This window comes from Mobula hypostoma, chromosome 11 (genome assembly GCF_963921235.1).
Source record: "Mobula hypostoma chromosome 11, sMobHyp1.1, whole genome shotgun sequence".
Taxonomy (NCBI): domain Eukaryota; kingdom Metazoa; phylum Chordata; class Chondrichthyes; order Myliobatiformes; family Myliobatidae; genus Mobula; species Mobula hypostoma.
Window position 1 is genome coordinate 87,706,510 of NC_086107.1, and position 16,719 is coordinate 87,723,228.

At 44.7% G+C, this 16,719-nt stretch overlaps 1 protein-coding gene across 1 annotated transcript; it reads right to left on the reverse strand.

Moving 5' to 3' along the window:
• Positions 1-912: 912 nt before the first annotated feature.
• Positions 913-15,960, reverse strand: pus3 (pseudouridylate synthase 3). The gene is made up of 4 exons (XM_063062445.1): positions 15,235-15,960; positions 10,247-10,773; positions 9,556-9,746; positions 913-1,310 (listed from the first exon to the last, which is right to left on the reverse strand). The coding sequence occupies exons 1-4, from the start codon at positions 15,697-15,699 to the stop codon at positions 925-927; spliced, it is 1,569 nt and encodes a 522-aa protein (XP_062918515.1). The 5' UTR covers positions 15,700-15,960; the 3' UTR covers positions 913-924.
• Between the last annotated feature and the right edge of the window lie 759 nt (positions 15,961-16,719).

A 16,719-nucleotide genomic window follows, 5' to 3' on the forward strand; every position in this document is an offset into this window, starting at 1 on the left:
ATTTTGTTTTTATTGCAGAGTTTGTATTCTTTTGAGCACTGGTTGTTTGTCGATCTATGTGTGTAGTTCTTCATTGTTTCTAAAACATTTCTTTGATTTTTTTGTATTTCTGTGAATGGCTGCAAGAAAATGAATCTCAAGGTAGTATACGGGATACATATTTTGATGATAAATTTATTTTGGACTTTGAGTTTTCTTTCATCTATGTATCTACTAAGAGTCCCTTAAATATCCCTGCTCGAACTTGTGGGAGAGTCATGATCAAGGGGATACAGTGACAAAGTAAAGGTGTCAGTAGCTTAAAACTGAGATATGCAAAAATTCCTTCTGAGGTTGCTGAGTCTCTGAAATTCCCTGCTCCCCCCAGCCCCCAAGCAGGATGGAGATTGGAGCATTGTGAATATAGTTATGGCGGAGAAACAGAAATAATTGCAAGATTGAGGAATAGAGGGTAATGGAGAACACACACAGAAGAGGAGATTCACAGTTAGAGTGAGGGATGTATCAGAATTCATCTAATGTATTAGGTGCTCTGCCTTTACAACCCCAGCCCCTCTTTTCCAACCCTCCCATCGCTCCTTGACCCTCTCCCTCCCTTCTCCCTGGATGAGTTTCCCATTAATTCTCCCCATACATCTCCAGTGTTGCTCCTCACCCCTGGGCATCTGCGGGTCCCTGGGATGCTGCTACCCAGCACCTCCCCTGCCTCTGCCTGTGCCCCTGCTTCTCTCCATCCCTCCCCCTGGGTCCTGCTGTCCCTCTGGGCCCATCAGCTGCAAAGGATCCTGCAGCCCCTCCAGTTCATGGGCCATAACACGGTCCTGCTGCCTTTCCTGTTCTTGGGGACTCTCGAGAGTCCTGCCACACCTATAATTTCTTGTACATGCCGGCACCCTACAGTTCATGGTCCCTGTGCTCCTGTGGCTACAGCATCTCCATATTGTCCTGCTGTCCTTCCATCTCTGGCACCTCCACTGAGTCCTGCTGCTTTTCCTTCAGCTCTCGGTTCTTTACAGAGTCCTGTTTTCCCTTCAGCTCTTGGCGCTCCGCAGAGCCCTGCTGCTTTACCAGCTCCTGGCAATCCTCAGGGTCCCTCTGCCCCTCTGCCTCCCTCATCCCTTCAGGCAGCTGGATGCGGCCCTTCTTGGCATAGTGCCTGATCCGGGACTCGAGCTCCTCGCAGGTCGGCCGCTCCATCAGCCGCTTGTAGATCCTGGGCTTCACTCCATCTAGCAGCACGTCAGAGAGGTTGGTGACAGGTGACTGAGTCCGGGCCCAGGTAGTCAGAGCGCTCTCCTCTTCCTCTGGCTCTGCAGGAGCATAAGCAAAGGAATGGCAGTTATCCTCAGTGCCCAATTCAATTCCCCTCCCGCTCACTCTCCACCCATCTTCCCCACAGCTCCCTCCCCCCAGTGTCTGGTGCTCCCAAAGCTCCCACTACCCCTCCAGCTAGTGGAAAGCGCTGAGACTTCCGGTAGCGCTCATGGAGTGAAGTCGCGTTCTTGACTCGCTCCATTACCTCTGAGTTTTTTCTCTCTATGGTCAGCTATACTTTAATTAACTATTAAGGCATCAATTTTTACAATACTTTGAATTAAACTGAATTCTCTGACAATTGGATGGAACTTAGATCTGCTATGTCTAAGAACGGGAAAGACGGCAAGGATGGTAAACCTCCGGTTAAACCGAAAGCTACGGATCTCCCTCCGACTGAATCACCGGTGACTTTGGAAGCTATATCGGAGTTAATTCAGAGGGAAATTTCAACCTCTGTTAGGGAGATGATTCGTACAGAAATTATGGGCTTTGTTAAAGACCTGATTCATATGGAAATCTCAACTAAGTTCCAGAAAATTGCCGATTTAATTGATAAGATGCAAACATGTATTGCGGAACATCAGTCGGCTATATCTGGTCTTCAAAAATCCGCGCAACAAAGTGAGCTTAAGATGGGGAAAGTCGAAGAAACAATTAATGTAATGAAGAAGAAACTTGACTTTTTGACTTTTAAAAACTCTGACTTGGAATCTAGAATGCGACGGCAGAATTTACGAATGATTGGCGTCAGGGAAGCCGTGGAAGCTAACAACCCTATGAAATATTTCTCCCAACTTTTAAAAGATGCATTCCCTACTGTATTTCCTGACCAACCACCGCTACTGGATCGTGTTCACAGAATCCCATCATACTCGTCTAGGTCAGATAGACCTAGGCATGTTATCTTACGTTTTCATTACTTTCAAGATAAGGAGAGACTGTTTCGATTCGCTCGATCTAAAGGTTTCATTGATTTTTCGGATCTTAAGTTCCGATTCGTGGAAGATTTCAGTAAACCAATCTGGGACCAACGGGTCCGTTACAGATCCGTGATGTCGGAATTCTATAAGATGGATTTAAGACCAGCGCTGCTGTACCCTGCACGTCTAAGGATTCGCATGTTAGATGGAGCTCTTCGTTTTTTTGATTCTCCATCGGATGCCCAGAGTTATCTGGATCAACTTTCATCTTCAACATCTTAATTGCCTTTTTTTAATTTTCTCCGTTGATCGGAGGCTGTGAATTGGTTGGTTTTAACTTTTCTGTGCCCTATTTGGGCAGAAAAGTTTACTTTCGATTTCTTAATATGGCTGCTAAACTTTCTTTTTAACTGCGTCATTTCTTTCTTTTTCCAGGGGATTCTGGGTGGTTACTTCCCTTTTGTCATCTTACGTATTTCCTGTGCGGCCTTAAATTTTGTAGTTTTTTTTTTTAAATTTTATTCTGTTTTGCTTTTTATAATCATTTTATGTTAATAATCCTATTTTTTTTGTTGCTGTGTCTATTCATGAGTTTGAGGTTTATTGTGGTTTTTTTTAATATATACTTTCCGGCTTTTGTTCTGTTCTGTGTGTATTTTAATTGAGCTAACTTTTTTTTACTTATTTTTTACTGTTTTACAATTAGCTGATCCTTTTCATATTTATACCTTTTTTTTAGGGAGCGTATACCGGAAGTCATGGGGGTAGTTTTAGCGCTTGCTTCTTTCTGGCGGGTCTGCTTTAGATTTCGCCTTGGGGTCCTGGGGTGGGGGGGGGTGGGTGGGGCTTCACGTTTTAGTTTGTTTCTCTTTGGGCTATATACATTATTGAAGTATTGGTTACGTCCTTTTCCCCGGTATCTTTTGTATGTTCTGTTTCCTCTCCGGGTCTGTGGGTCGCGCCTATTGTCAATCCTCCTTGTTATGGGTTGACTTTAGGATTTATGGAGTCTATTATTAATTTTGTCTCCTGGAATACTAATGGTCTTAATCATCCTATTAAAAGGAAAAAAGTTTTTAAAGTGTTCCGGAGACTTAAAGCACAAATTTTATTTTTACAAGAGACCCATGTACGGAGGGGGGACAGACTACGTTTTTTCAAATTTTGGAAGGGACAACAATTTCATTCGAACTCCAATGCTAAGATTCGAGGCGTCTCTATCTTTATAGACTCCTCAGTTACTTTTATACAACAGGATATTATCTCTGATCCGAATGGTAGATTTTTATTGGTTAGTGGTTTATTATTTAATAAAAAAGTAGTTTTGGTTAATGTTTATGCTCCTAATATGGATTGTCCGGAATTTTATAAATCATTGTTTGATCAGTTTCCGAATTTGAACGAGTTTTCATTGATTTGGGGCGGAGATCTTAATACCTGTTTATCTCCAGCTTTGGACCGTTCGGCTCCTTTACGGACTTTACCTAATAAATCTGCAAATTTGATTAATTTTTTCCTTTCTGATTCTGGGTCGACGGACATTTGGCGTTTTCTGCATCCTCAGGAAAAAGATTTTTCCTTCTTTTCACATGTTCATCATTCCTATTCAAGAATTGATTATTTTTTCATTGATTCTCGTCTCATTTCTTCAGTGATTAAATGTGATTATGATTCTATAACCATTTCGGATCATGCTCCACTTAAGCTTTCTATTAAAATTATGGCCAATATACCAAACAATAGACAATGGCGTTTTAATTCGCTGTTGCTTCAGGACTCGGACTTTGTTAATTTTATGAATGAACAGATTGAGCTTTTTTTTACAATTAACCATACAGAAGATATTTCGGTTAACACTCTTTGGGACACTTTTAAAGCCTATATTCGGGGTCAGATTATTTCGTATTCCGTTGCTTTGAGGAAGAAACAGAAGCAGGAGGAGATGGTAATTGTGGACAAGATTAAAGAAATTGATAAGAAATATGTTATGGCTCCTTCTGAGGAGCTATACAAACAAAGAACTGAACTTCAAATGGAACACAGTTTACTACTCTCGTCCTCGATTGTAAACCAATTAAAGAAAACAAGAAGTGATTTTTATGTTCACAGTGATAAAATTGGCAAGCTGCTGGCTAATCAATTGAAATCTAATTATGTTAAATCTCAAATCAATCAGATTTATAACCAAAATGATCGATTGATATTGGATCATGTGGGGATTAATCAAACCTTTTGTGATTTTTATTCTTCTTTATACCAATCAGAGTCTCCTCGAGATTCTAAATATATGAATGATTTTTTAGATAAGTTAGACTTCCCTCTGATTTCACAGGATATGTCTTCTTTATTAGATACTTCCATTACAATGGATGAGATTAAGAATGTTATTTTTTCTATGAATCTGGGGAAAGCTCCTGGCCCTGATGGGTTTACCGTTGAATTTTATAAATGTTTTGCTTCTTTATTGATTCCTTGGCTCTATAAGGTTTTTGAGGCTTCTTTGAAACTTGGTAAACTTCCGGAATCTTTTAATAGAGCATCAATTTCTTTAATACTAAAGAAGGATAAAGACCCTGCTCAATGTGCATCTTATAGACCAATATCTTTATTAAATGTTGATTCTAAAGTTTTTTCTAAGTTATTAGCAAATAGACTAGAAAAAGTACTTCCTTCTATTATTTCGGAAGACCAAACGGGTTTTATTAAAGGTCGTTACTCTTTTTATAATATTCGTACATTGTTAAATATCGTTTATACTCCCTCACAAAATGTTCCTGAGTGTGTTATTTCTTTAGATGCCGAGAAAGCTTTTGATAGAGTAGAATGGCCTTATTTATTTAAGGTGCTTGAAATGTTTAATTTTAGCTTGAAATTTATATCCTGGATTAAACTGTTATATTATTCCCCTGTAGCCTCGGTTCGTACTAACTCCTTAAACTCACCTTTTTTTCCTCTCTTTCGTGGTACTCGACAAGGCTGTCCTCTTAGTCCCCTATTATTTGATATTGCATTAGAACCTCTTGCAATTGCTATTCGAGAATCTTTAAATATTACTGGGATAACTCGGGGATTAAAGTCCCATAAATTATCACTCTATGCTGATGATTTACTTTTATATATTTCTAATCCTGAGAGATCCATTCCTGCTGTTTTAGAGTTATTAGCACAATTTGGTCTTTTCTCAGGTTATAAATTAAATCTTAGTAAGAGTGAACTTTTTCCGATTAATAAACATCTTCCCTTATATTATAAATTTCCATTTAAATTGATTAATAATTACTTTTCATATCTTGGGATTAAAATTACTTGTAAACATAAAGATTTATTTAAGACTAACTTTTTACCATTAATAGACCATATTACTCAACTTTCATCTAAATGGTTTCCCTTATATTTAACTTTGATTGGTCGTATTAATGCAGTTAAGATGTTTTTTTTGCCAAAATTTTTATATGTGTTTCAGGCATTACCAATTTTCGTTCCTAAATCTTTTTTTGATAAAGTTGACTCTAAAATTTCTTCATTTATTTGGCAGAACAAGAATCCGAGACTGGGTAAAATACATTTACAGAAAGCTAAGAGAGATGGAGGTTTAGCATTACCTAACTTTAGATTTTATTATTGGGCTATTAATATTCGACATATGAAATTTTGGTTACTTGATCGGGACATACTATTTATTCCTAAATGGGTAGCATTGGAATTACAATCTGTTCAGGGTTATACACTTGGTTCTATTTTAGGTTCCTCTCTTCCTTTTGATTCGAAACGTCTTAAGCAGGTCTCTAACCCGATAGTTAAATATGCTTTGCGCATTTGGTTTCAATTCAGAAAATTTTTTGATCTTAATCAATTCGGGTTAGCGATTCCTATTTTAGGTAACATATTTTTTCCTCCCTCTTTTACGGATCGCGCTTTTCAAACTTGGAAGACTAAGGGTATTTTACGGTTTTTGGATTTATTTTTAGATGGTTCCCTTATGTCTTTTGAACAATTATCTAACAAATATAACTTATCAAGAATACATTTTTTTAGATATTTACAAGTTAGAAATTTCCTAAGTACTATACTTACTTCCTTTCCAATGCTTCCTCCTATATATATTTTAGATTCGATAATTAACCTTAATCCATGTCAGAAAGGTGCATCGGCTATGATTTATAATATTATTATGAAACTTAGGAAAGCTCCATTTGATAAGATTAGGGTAGATTGGGAACAGGAATTGGGGCTTACCATTTCTGTGGATGATTGGGGGCAGATTTTACAATTAGTTAATACTTCCTCTATTTGTGCTAAACATTCCCTAATTCAATTTAAAGTGGTTCATAGAGCACATATGTCCAAAGATAAGTTAGCGCGTTTTTACTCGCATATTAATCCTTTCTGTGATAGATGTTCGGGGCAGATAGCCTCTTTAACTCATATGTTTTGGTCTTGCCCTACTTTGGAAACTTTTTGGAGAGATATTTTCAATATTATTTCTAAGGTATTAAATATAGATATCTCTCCTCACCCTATTACTGCTATCTTTGGACTACCTAAAATTTCTAGTAATCTTTCCCCTTCAGCCCGTAGAATGATTGCATTTCTTACTTTAATGCCGAAAAGATGTATTTTACAACATTGGAAAGAGCTTAATGCTCCAACTACCTTTTTTTGGTTTTCTCAGACGATTTTATGTTTGAATCTGGAGAAAATTAGAAGTAACCTTTATGATTCTTCATTTAAATTTGAACAGATTTGGGGACCTTTTATTCGATATTTTCATTTAATGTAATATTTACCCTTCTTGTTTTCTCTTCACTGTTTTAATGGAGGTCGGGATTGAGGACGTGATTTTAAGTTTAACTCTGTTTGGTTTCAAGTTAGCCCATTGCTTTGCTTTGCTTTTAGTTAGTTGCACGGTGGGTTTTTTTTTGGGGTTTTTTTTTTCTTTTTTTCCATTGATATATATAAAATCTAGTATACTATTATGTTATCTTGGTTTCTTATGCTTAAATTACATTGTTTGTAGTATTTTCTTTTTGGTATTGTTATCTTTTGGAATTTTATTATACTTTAACATTGTATTAATGTTTATATGGCTTACCTTTTTTGTATACTTACTCAATAAAAAGATTTAAAAAGAAAGGAAAGCGCTAGGGTCTCACTGCCCCTCTAGTTCCAGCATCTCCTACAAGGTCAGAGTTACAGAGCACTACAACATGAAGCAGGCCTTTCAGCCCATCTATTCTGTGCCAGCCAGGTCTTCTGCCCACTCCCAATTATCTGCATCCAGACCATATCCCTCCATACACCTTTTATCCACATAACTATCCAAACTTCTCTACATGTCGCAATTGAACCCTCATCCACTTCAACTGGCAACTCTTTCCACACTCGTACCACCAACTGAGTGAAGAAAATCGCCCTCAAGTTCCTCTTAAATATTTCACCTTTCACCATAAACCTAAGACCTCTAGTTCTAGTCTCATGCCACCTGAAGGGAAAAAGTCTACATTCATTCACCTGTCTATACTCCTCAATATTTTGCATTGCCCTATAAGATTTCCTCTCATTCTCCTAACTCTGCGGAATAAAGTCCTAACCAATTCAACCTTTCCCGATAACTCAGGTCTTCCAGCAGCATCCTTGTAAATTCTCTCCGTACGCTTTCAAGTTTATTGCTATCTTTCCTGTAGGTAGGTGACCAGAACTATACAATACCCCAAATTTGCCCCAACCAGTGTCTTGTACACCTTCAGCAGAACATCACAACTCCTGTATTCATTGCCCTGATTTTGGTAAGCCTATGTACCAAAATTTCTCCTTACAAATTCATTTACTTGTTGAATTATGGATCTGTATTCCCAGATCATTTTGTTCTACCCCTCCCTAGTGCCCTACTACTCTATGTGCAAATCTTACCATGCTTTGTCCTACCAAAGTGCAAATCCTGTAGGATGGTAGGGACCGACCCTTTGCCCTGCACCAGAGGACAGTCTAATACAGAAGGCATTGGGCACACTTGCCATCATGTCAAGAACTGGGACCTCGTGTTGCACACCTGGAGTACAAGAACAGGTCTTCACCAACTACCATGTCAATCTAACTGATCCCATCTCCCTCACATGATCCACACCCCTCCGTTCTCTGCCTGTTCGTGCAGCTGCCTCCTGAACTTCTTATACAGTCAGCCCTCTGTATCCGTGGGGGTTTGGTTCCAGGACCCCCCCCCCCGCCCATGGATACCAAATTCCACGGATGCTCAAGTCCCATATATAAAATGGCATAAATATTTGCACATAACCTACACACATCCTCCAGTATACTTTAAATCATATCTAGATCGCCCACCCCCATTCCCCGCACCTCACCCGCGCCCCCGTTCCCCATACATTGCCCGCGCTCCCGTTCCCCGCACATCCATGTTCCTATCTAAAAGCCTCAAGAGGCTCTATCATACCTGTCTCCATCACCACCCTGGCAGCACAGTTCACACTGCTCTTTATGTAAAAAATATTTACCTCTTCACCTTCTTTGAACTTCCCCCTCCTATCTTAGAATCATTCTCTCTGGTATTAGGTGTTTCCACCCTGGGGGAAAATAAACTGGCTGTCACCCTATCTGTGCCTCTGATCATCTTATAAACCTCTATCGGAACTCCCCTCAGTCTCAACTGCTCCAGACAGAATAACCCAAGGTTGTCCAACGTGTCCTTACAGCAACAGGCCTACAAATCCAGACAGCATCTTGCTGGAACTCTTCTGCAACCTAACCCACACTCCTCCTATAACAGACATATCCAAACATGTGTGGCCTGACCAGAGTTTTACACCCTTGACTTTTCCTGATACTCAACTACACTTACCAAAGCTTTCCCAAACCAATTAACTAGTAATTAACAACAAAACCCATCTCCCTGCACAATGTTCAGGTATGTCCTGTTCCAGAACATCCACGCACCCATCTAACAGACTAAAACACTCCCCTTTCCCAACCTCTTCACCACCTCAAACATGCACTCTCCTTTCCCACTCACACTCCTCCACCCACAAACTCACCCTCCCGCACATGCACCCCTCCTCTCCCCCTTCCTCTCGTGCACCTCCTCCCCCACATGCACTCTCTTCCTCCCCCACACACACTCCCACCCCTCACTCACCCTCACACACACACCCACATCCTCCCCCATTCATACTTGTCCTTCCTTTCACACCTACCCCGTCCGTTGCTCACAGACTGCTCCCAGTCTCCCACACACACGTACCCCTCCCAGTCTCATAAATATGGGAGGGGAGAACGAACACACACACCTCCCCCCAGCCGCCCCTACCTGGCTCCTGGGGAATGGGTGGCTGTCCCAGTCCGCTCAGCATGGTGTGCAGGATCCGAGTTTTGATGGTGTGACTTGCCCACAGAGCCTGGAGATGCTGCACATTGAAGGCGTGTACCTCCGGGTCGAAGATCCACTTCACGTTTTCATAAGCACAGTCGTACAGAATGAGGGGGTAGTCCACAGCCATACTGCAGAGAGGGGTGGAGAGGGTAACATCAGTGAACACATGCCAAATCCCCACTGTTAAAAAAAGGGGAATGGGAGTCGGGGGTCCCAGGACGAGCCAAGAAACAGAGGATGGATAGGACACTAACTGGGATTGGTGAGTAATAGAGTAACAGAGGAGCCTAGGTGTACAAGGGTAAAGCAGACAACTGACATAGGTCAGAATGCCCTGGGGGGGCAGTTGGGGCTGGGGAGGTCGGAGACCAGGGGTTAGAGGACCTAACTGGTTGGGGTCAGAAACCTGAGTGGTTGACTGTCAGGAGTCAGGAAGGCCAGGGTCACGGGTGCACTGGGGAGGTTGAGAGTCAGAGGGGCCAGGGAGGCCAGAGCTTAGGAGTTGGAAGTTGGCCGGCTGGAGAGATCATGGATCAGGGGTTGGCAGTCTTGCATCAGAATGTCGGTGAGGTTGGAGCCCAGAGGTTAGAGGGCCCAGAGAAGTCACAGGCCAGGCCGGAGGGCTCACCTGTACTGCGGCTTTCGGGGGTGGCGATGGACGTCGAGCAGCTGGTCGATGACATCGGGCTCCTCCAGGCCACGGCCCACCAGCAGCAGCACGGCAGCCATGCAGCGCACCTGGTGGTAGAGAAAGGCACGCGCCCGCACCTCCAGGCAGCCGAGGCCAGGCCCGGCCCCCAGCACTCTCACTCGCATCACTGTGCGTTGGTACTCCAGCACACCTCCCGCCACGTCTGGCCGGCACAGGTTGCGGAAATCGTGGGTGCCCTCCAGTCGGCGGCCCGCCTCCCGCATGGCGTCCAGTCGCAGTCCAGCCAGCGGGAACAGGTAGCGGTAGGTACGGTGTAGGCAGCTGAAACGGGCACTGAAGTCTGTGGGCACCGGTGCCCAGGCTAGCGCCCGTATGTCACCCGGTAGCACACGGTTCAGCAGCCGGGTGTAGGGCAGCTCCCCCTCTGCCCCCTCCCTAGCACCTGGCACTAGCTCTGTCCCGTCCGGAGACAGCGTCTGTGAGCGAAGGTCCAGGGAGATCACCTGGGTGGGTGGGGGGGGGGAGTGGGTGAGGAGTGAAAGAAAGGGAGAGAAAACAAGAGAAAGAGAGAGATAAGTCAAGTCACAGTGTTAGGGTTACACCACACAGAAGTAGGACCCTCAGATCCCAACTCAGTACCAATCCTCCACTCTTTTACTCCAACCATACATCACTCCTAATTACATCTCCCCTCCCCACATCGCCACCCACTCCTCACCATCCCTCACACCCCCCTCCCTTATCCTGCAAAGTTGGGATGTGGGAGGAACCCAGAGCTCCTCGAGTGAATAGATAGAGAGAGAGAGAGACACACACACACGAGGGATACAGATGGGCAGACACTGAGCGAGAGTGAAAGGGAGAAAGAGAGTAAGAGACATGGGGGCAAAGAGAATCAAAATCAGGTTTACTGTCATTCACATATGTCATACAGCACAACACATAAAAACTACAAGTTCCAAAAAGTGAATAGATGGAGGACGGTGAAGTCACTTTCATGACTGTTCAGAAATCTGATGGTAGAAGGGAAGAACATGCTCCTAAAGTATTGACACAGAGACACATGTAAAGGCAGAGGTCCGGTTTGAAGCCAGGTCTCGGGGACCGAGTGATTCTGTCTCTACCTGCTGAGATACGATAGATGCCTACAGCTGGAGCAAATTGTGACACACGTGTGCTGAAACCCTTGGAGCAGAAGGTTCAACATTTACCCTCCCAAACTTCAAGCTCTGGACATCTGAAGCTTCACACTCCCGTAACTCCAGAGGCCATTCCCTCAGATAACCGACCAGAAGGGAAATGAAAACCTTCGCGGAGCCCCTGGAGACCCAGATTCAATACTGAACTCCTCCACTCAGTGCGTGTAGGTGTCTGAACTTGTCCATGTGTGTGTGTCCCTCTGAGCATCTCTCTGTTACTATTCACTTCTCTCCCACTCTCCATCCCTTCTCCCGTTCTCCCTCTCTCCCTGCAGCTGCATGTCTATACTTCTCTGTGTTTGTATACCAATACAAGCATCTTTCTCATCAAAGTTGCTGGTGAACGCAGCAGGCCAGGCAGCATCTCTGGGAAGAGGTGCAGTCGACGTTTCAGGCCGAGACCCTTCGTCAGGACTAACTGAAGGAAGAGTGAGTAAGAGATTTGAAAGTGGGAGGGGGAGGGGGAGATGCAAAATGATAGGAGAAGACAGGAGGGGGAGGGACGTTGCCAAGAGCTGGACAGGTGATTGGCAAAAGGGGATACGAGAGGATCATGGGACAGGAGGTCCGGGAAGAAAGACAAGGGGGGGCGGGACCCAGAGGATGGGCAAGGGGTATATTCAGAAGGACAGAGGGAGAAAAAGAATGTGTGTATAAAAATAAGCAACAGATGGGGCACGAGGGGGAGGTGGGGTATTAGCGGAAGTTAGAGAAGTCGATGTTCATGCCATCAGGTTGGAGGCTACCCAGACGGAATATAAGGTGTTGTTCCTCCAACCTGAGTGTGGCTTCATCTTTACAGTAGAGGAGGCCGTGGATAGACATGTCAGAATGGGAATGGGATGTGGAATTAAAATGTGTGGCCACTGGGAGATCCTGCTTTCTCTGGCGGACAGAGTGTAGATGTTCAGCAAAGCGGTCTCCCAGTCTGCGTCGGGTCTCGCCAATATATAAAAGGCCACATCGGGAGCACCGGACGCAGTATATCACCCCAGCCGACTCACAGGTGAAGTGTTGCCTCACCTGGAAGGACTGTTTGGGGCCCTGAATGGTGGTAAGGGAGGAAGTGTAAGGGCATGTGTAGCACTTGTTCCGCTTACACGGATAAGTGCCAGGAGGGAGATCAGTGGGGAGGGATGGGGGGGACGAATGGACAAGGGAGTTGCGTAGGGAGCGATCCCTGCGGAATGCAGAGGGGGGGGGAGGGAAAGATGTGCTTAGTGGTGGGGTCCCGTTGGAGGTCACCAGCAACTTTTATGTGTGTTGCTTGAATTTCCAGCATCTGCAGAATTCCTGTTTGTTGCAAGCATCTTTCTCTCCTGCTGTCTCATTGTACGTTTCCTTCTCTCTCTGTTCAGCTGTGTCTTGCACCCACTCTGTCTGTCACCCCCCTTTCAATCTGTCCAACTGCCTCTCTCTCCGTCCATTTCAATCTTTCTGTTTGCAGGACACAGCGAAGCACCTCACGGTGGCCCCTCAGCTGCGGAACTGAGTACCTCTCCCAGCAAGGATGAGGGCAGCAAAAACCCCCCAAAGCTGAACTCCAAACCCACAGACCATCGGCTCTGTGAAATACAGAACAGACACAGTACATCCTTTGACCCATGACGTTGTGCAACATTAATTAAGGTAATGACTTTTCATCACTTCTGCCCACAGAGGCAACCCCCTAATCCCAACACATCCCCTTGCCAATCTAAAAGCCTCTTAAACACCTCTACTGTATCTTCCTCCTCCACCAGCAGCCCTGGCAACACATTCCAGGCACCACCCTGTGTAAAAAAAAATCTAGCCCCACACATCTCCTTTGAACTTAAATGCATTCGACACTGGGGGTGGGGGAAGATCCTGCTATTTACTCCATCTGTGCCTCTCTTAATCTTCTAAGTCTCTATCAGGTCTCCTCTCAGGCTCCCCCACTCCAGCAGCTCTGCTTCATTAGGAGTTGGAGGGAGGTGGTATGTCACCAAAGACAAGCACATTTCTACAAATGTTTGGTGGAGAGCGTTCTGACCGGTTGTATCACTGCCTGGTATGGAGGCTTCAACACATGGCATCACAAGATGCTGCAGGGGGTTATAGATTCAGATGTACCACAAGCTCCCCACCAGCAAGGATATCTTCAAAGCTTTATAATATTAAACAGTTAAAACTTATTAGTTATATTGTAACATATAGTAATTTTTGTTTCGCATTGTACTGCTGCCATAACAAATTTCACAATGTGTCAGTGAAAATAAACATAATCCTGGTTGAAGACAACAATCGAGTTTGTCCAACCTCTCATTATAGCTCATAATCGAGGCAGATTCCTGGTGAAACTCTTCTGCACCCTCTCCAAAACCTCCAGATCCATCCTGTAATGGGGTGACTGGAACTAAACCCAACACTCCAACTGCAATCTGAGCGAAGTTTTATACAACTACAATACAACTTCCTGCCTACACTCAGCACCCTGACTGATGAATGCAACCAAGCCATAAATCTTCTTTACCACCCTTTCATACTGTGTGTGGCCAATCTCAGGGCAGCCTCCATTACTGAGGACCTCCAGCAACCAGGGCACACCCTTTTCTCACTGTTACCATCAGGTAGGAGGTATAGAAGCCTGAAGGCACACACTCAGCGATTCAGGAACAGCTTCTTCCTCTCCACCAATTCCTAAATGGACATTGAACCCTTGGACACTACCTCACCTTTTAAAATATTTCTGTTTCTTTGCACATTTTAAAAAATCTATTCAATATACATAATTGATTGACTTATTTATTATTATCCCTTCTAGATTATGTATTGCATTGAACTGCTGCTGCTAAGTTAACAAATTTCACGTCACATGCTGATGATAACAAACCTGATTCGGATTGAAACCCAAGATTCCTTCATACATTGATGCCATTTTGTGTCCTGTCATTGATTGTGGAATTCAGGAAGGGGAGGTCAGGAGAACACACACCAGTCCTCATCAAGGATTTAACCGTGGGAAGGGTGAGCAGCTTCAAGCTCCTGGGTGACAATATCTGAGAGGATCTATCCTGGGCCCACATTAATATAACCATGAAGGCAGCACAGCAATGGCTCTACTTCATTAGCAGTTTGATGAAACTTGCTACGGCACCAAACACTTGCAAGTTTCTACAGTGGGGAGCATTCTGACTGGTTGCATCACTGCCCGGTATGAGGGAAGGAGCAGGATTGGAAGGAGCTATGGAGGCTTGCAGACTGGGACACCTCCAGCTCAGGCACAACTCTTCCCACCATCAAGTGCATTTTCAAAACGGTGTCTCAAGGAGACAGCATCCACCACTTAAGGCTCCTCATCATAGGTACGGGCCCTGTCTCATTACTACCATCAGGGAGGTGGAACAGGATCATGAAGAACTTTTTAGGAACAGATTCTTTCCCACTGGCATCAGATTTCTGAACAGTCCATGAACACTGCCTCGATGTAAGACACTATTTATTTATTTTTGTGTCTTATAGTAATTTAAAACGCTTTTCTTTGCACTGCTGCTGCAAGACAAGAAAAATCATGGCATATGTCTGTGATAATAAACGTGATTGTGATTAACTGTGTACTGTCCCTTTATATTTAATCTCCCAAAGGTGGTCGGACAGACGTTGAAGTTCAACATCGGAGGAAGAATGAGAGGGAGAGGGTAGGGGGGATGGAGAAGGGGCGAAGGGGAAGGAGTGGGGTTCGTGCGGCTCACCCCAGATACCAACCGGTTGCCCCGCCAGGGTCCAACTGCACCCCTCCCCCACCTGTCCAAAGGCGCTGACTCCCTTGTCGGTGCGGCCGCTACGATGGTAGTTGGCCGTCTGTCTGCTCTCCACCAGCCGGGTCTTGGTCAGCGCCTCGAACAGCTTAGCCTCCACCGTGTTGCTGGTGTTCTCCTGGCTGGCAAAGCCCTGGTAGCCCCAGCCCAGGTAGGCCAGCCGTAGCGCTACGTGGCGGCGTCCATGCCGGCTAAAATCGAAGGGGCGCTGGGCCCGGCGGCGGCGAGGGATATGGGGTCCGGGTTCGGCATGGGCAGCCAGCCCCAGGGGCCGGTCTACTTCACCCAGGGGACCTCCACACTTACGACACTGAGGCTCTCCGCCTGGAGCACCTCTGCTCTGGGGACACTGGGCAGCTCCGCCCGGAGGACCTCCAGCGTGGGGACACAAGGACCCACCACCCAGGGGCGGTAGGGTCGCTACATCATTCTGGGGACAAGGAGGGTCCATCACAACCCACACTCCACGCGGACCGCGGGCTCATTACGACTTCCGCTCCGGCCCAACTGCCGGTAGTGACGACAAAAAATTATCTCCGCGCTAGCTGGGAGTTGTAGTTTAGGATCTAACTCCTCATTTAACATCGTGGGAGGGGATTTGGGTCCCCAGACAGAGATCGGTACATGGGAGATCCTGGAGTCGCGGGGATAAAATTCGGATCCCGGAGGTGGAGAAACCCGTAGCCCAGGAGCCAGAACTTTCGCTGCCGGAGGGAAGGAGAGCCGGCAGTGGGGCGGGGAGACGGCAGTACGCCTGCGCACTGGGGAGTGGGTGGAGCAGCGCCTCGACAGAGCGCATGCGCGAAGGGAGCCGTAGTGCGGTCTGCGTCAGCGAGGACGGTCCCGTTACGCTTTTGACGTGTAAATCGGGTGGGAGCGGAGGAGGTACAGTAATGCTAAAAGTAAAATTATTATCAAAGTACGGTGAATTCCGGTTAACTGAGAGATCGAGACCATTGCATTTTGGCCCAATTAAGTGCTGCCCCAGTATCATGGAAATAGTTAAAAAGGTATAAAAATAACAAACTGAGTATCAAATTGTGTATTTCAATGAAATACAGAACAAATTAGAACACCAACAATAGTCGCTAGTGTAGATAATGGACTACCTTCATATAATGCTGTAAACAATTGCATCCTCCAACTCTTCATTTTCATTGTAACATTCAAGATGAGTGCTGATACCGTCAAATTCTTCAATAGTCCTAACTTGTTGAAGTAGTGAAATTGTTTCATTTTCACTGGCCATTTCTGGCATCCCTAAGCCTGAATAGTTGAAATAGCAGTGATCAAAACAGTTTGGAGTTGCCTTACTGCATGTGTCTCTCCAATTATCACAATTTTTTTTGAACACAAACGTGGAATTTAATGCTACTTAAAAACTGTTTGTTCTAAGCATGGTGTAGTGTCTAATGTGCACGTGGCTGGCGTTAGTTAGAACCTGTTGAACAACAGTCTACTGCCCCATTAA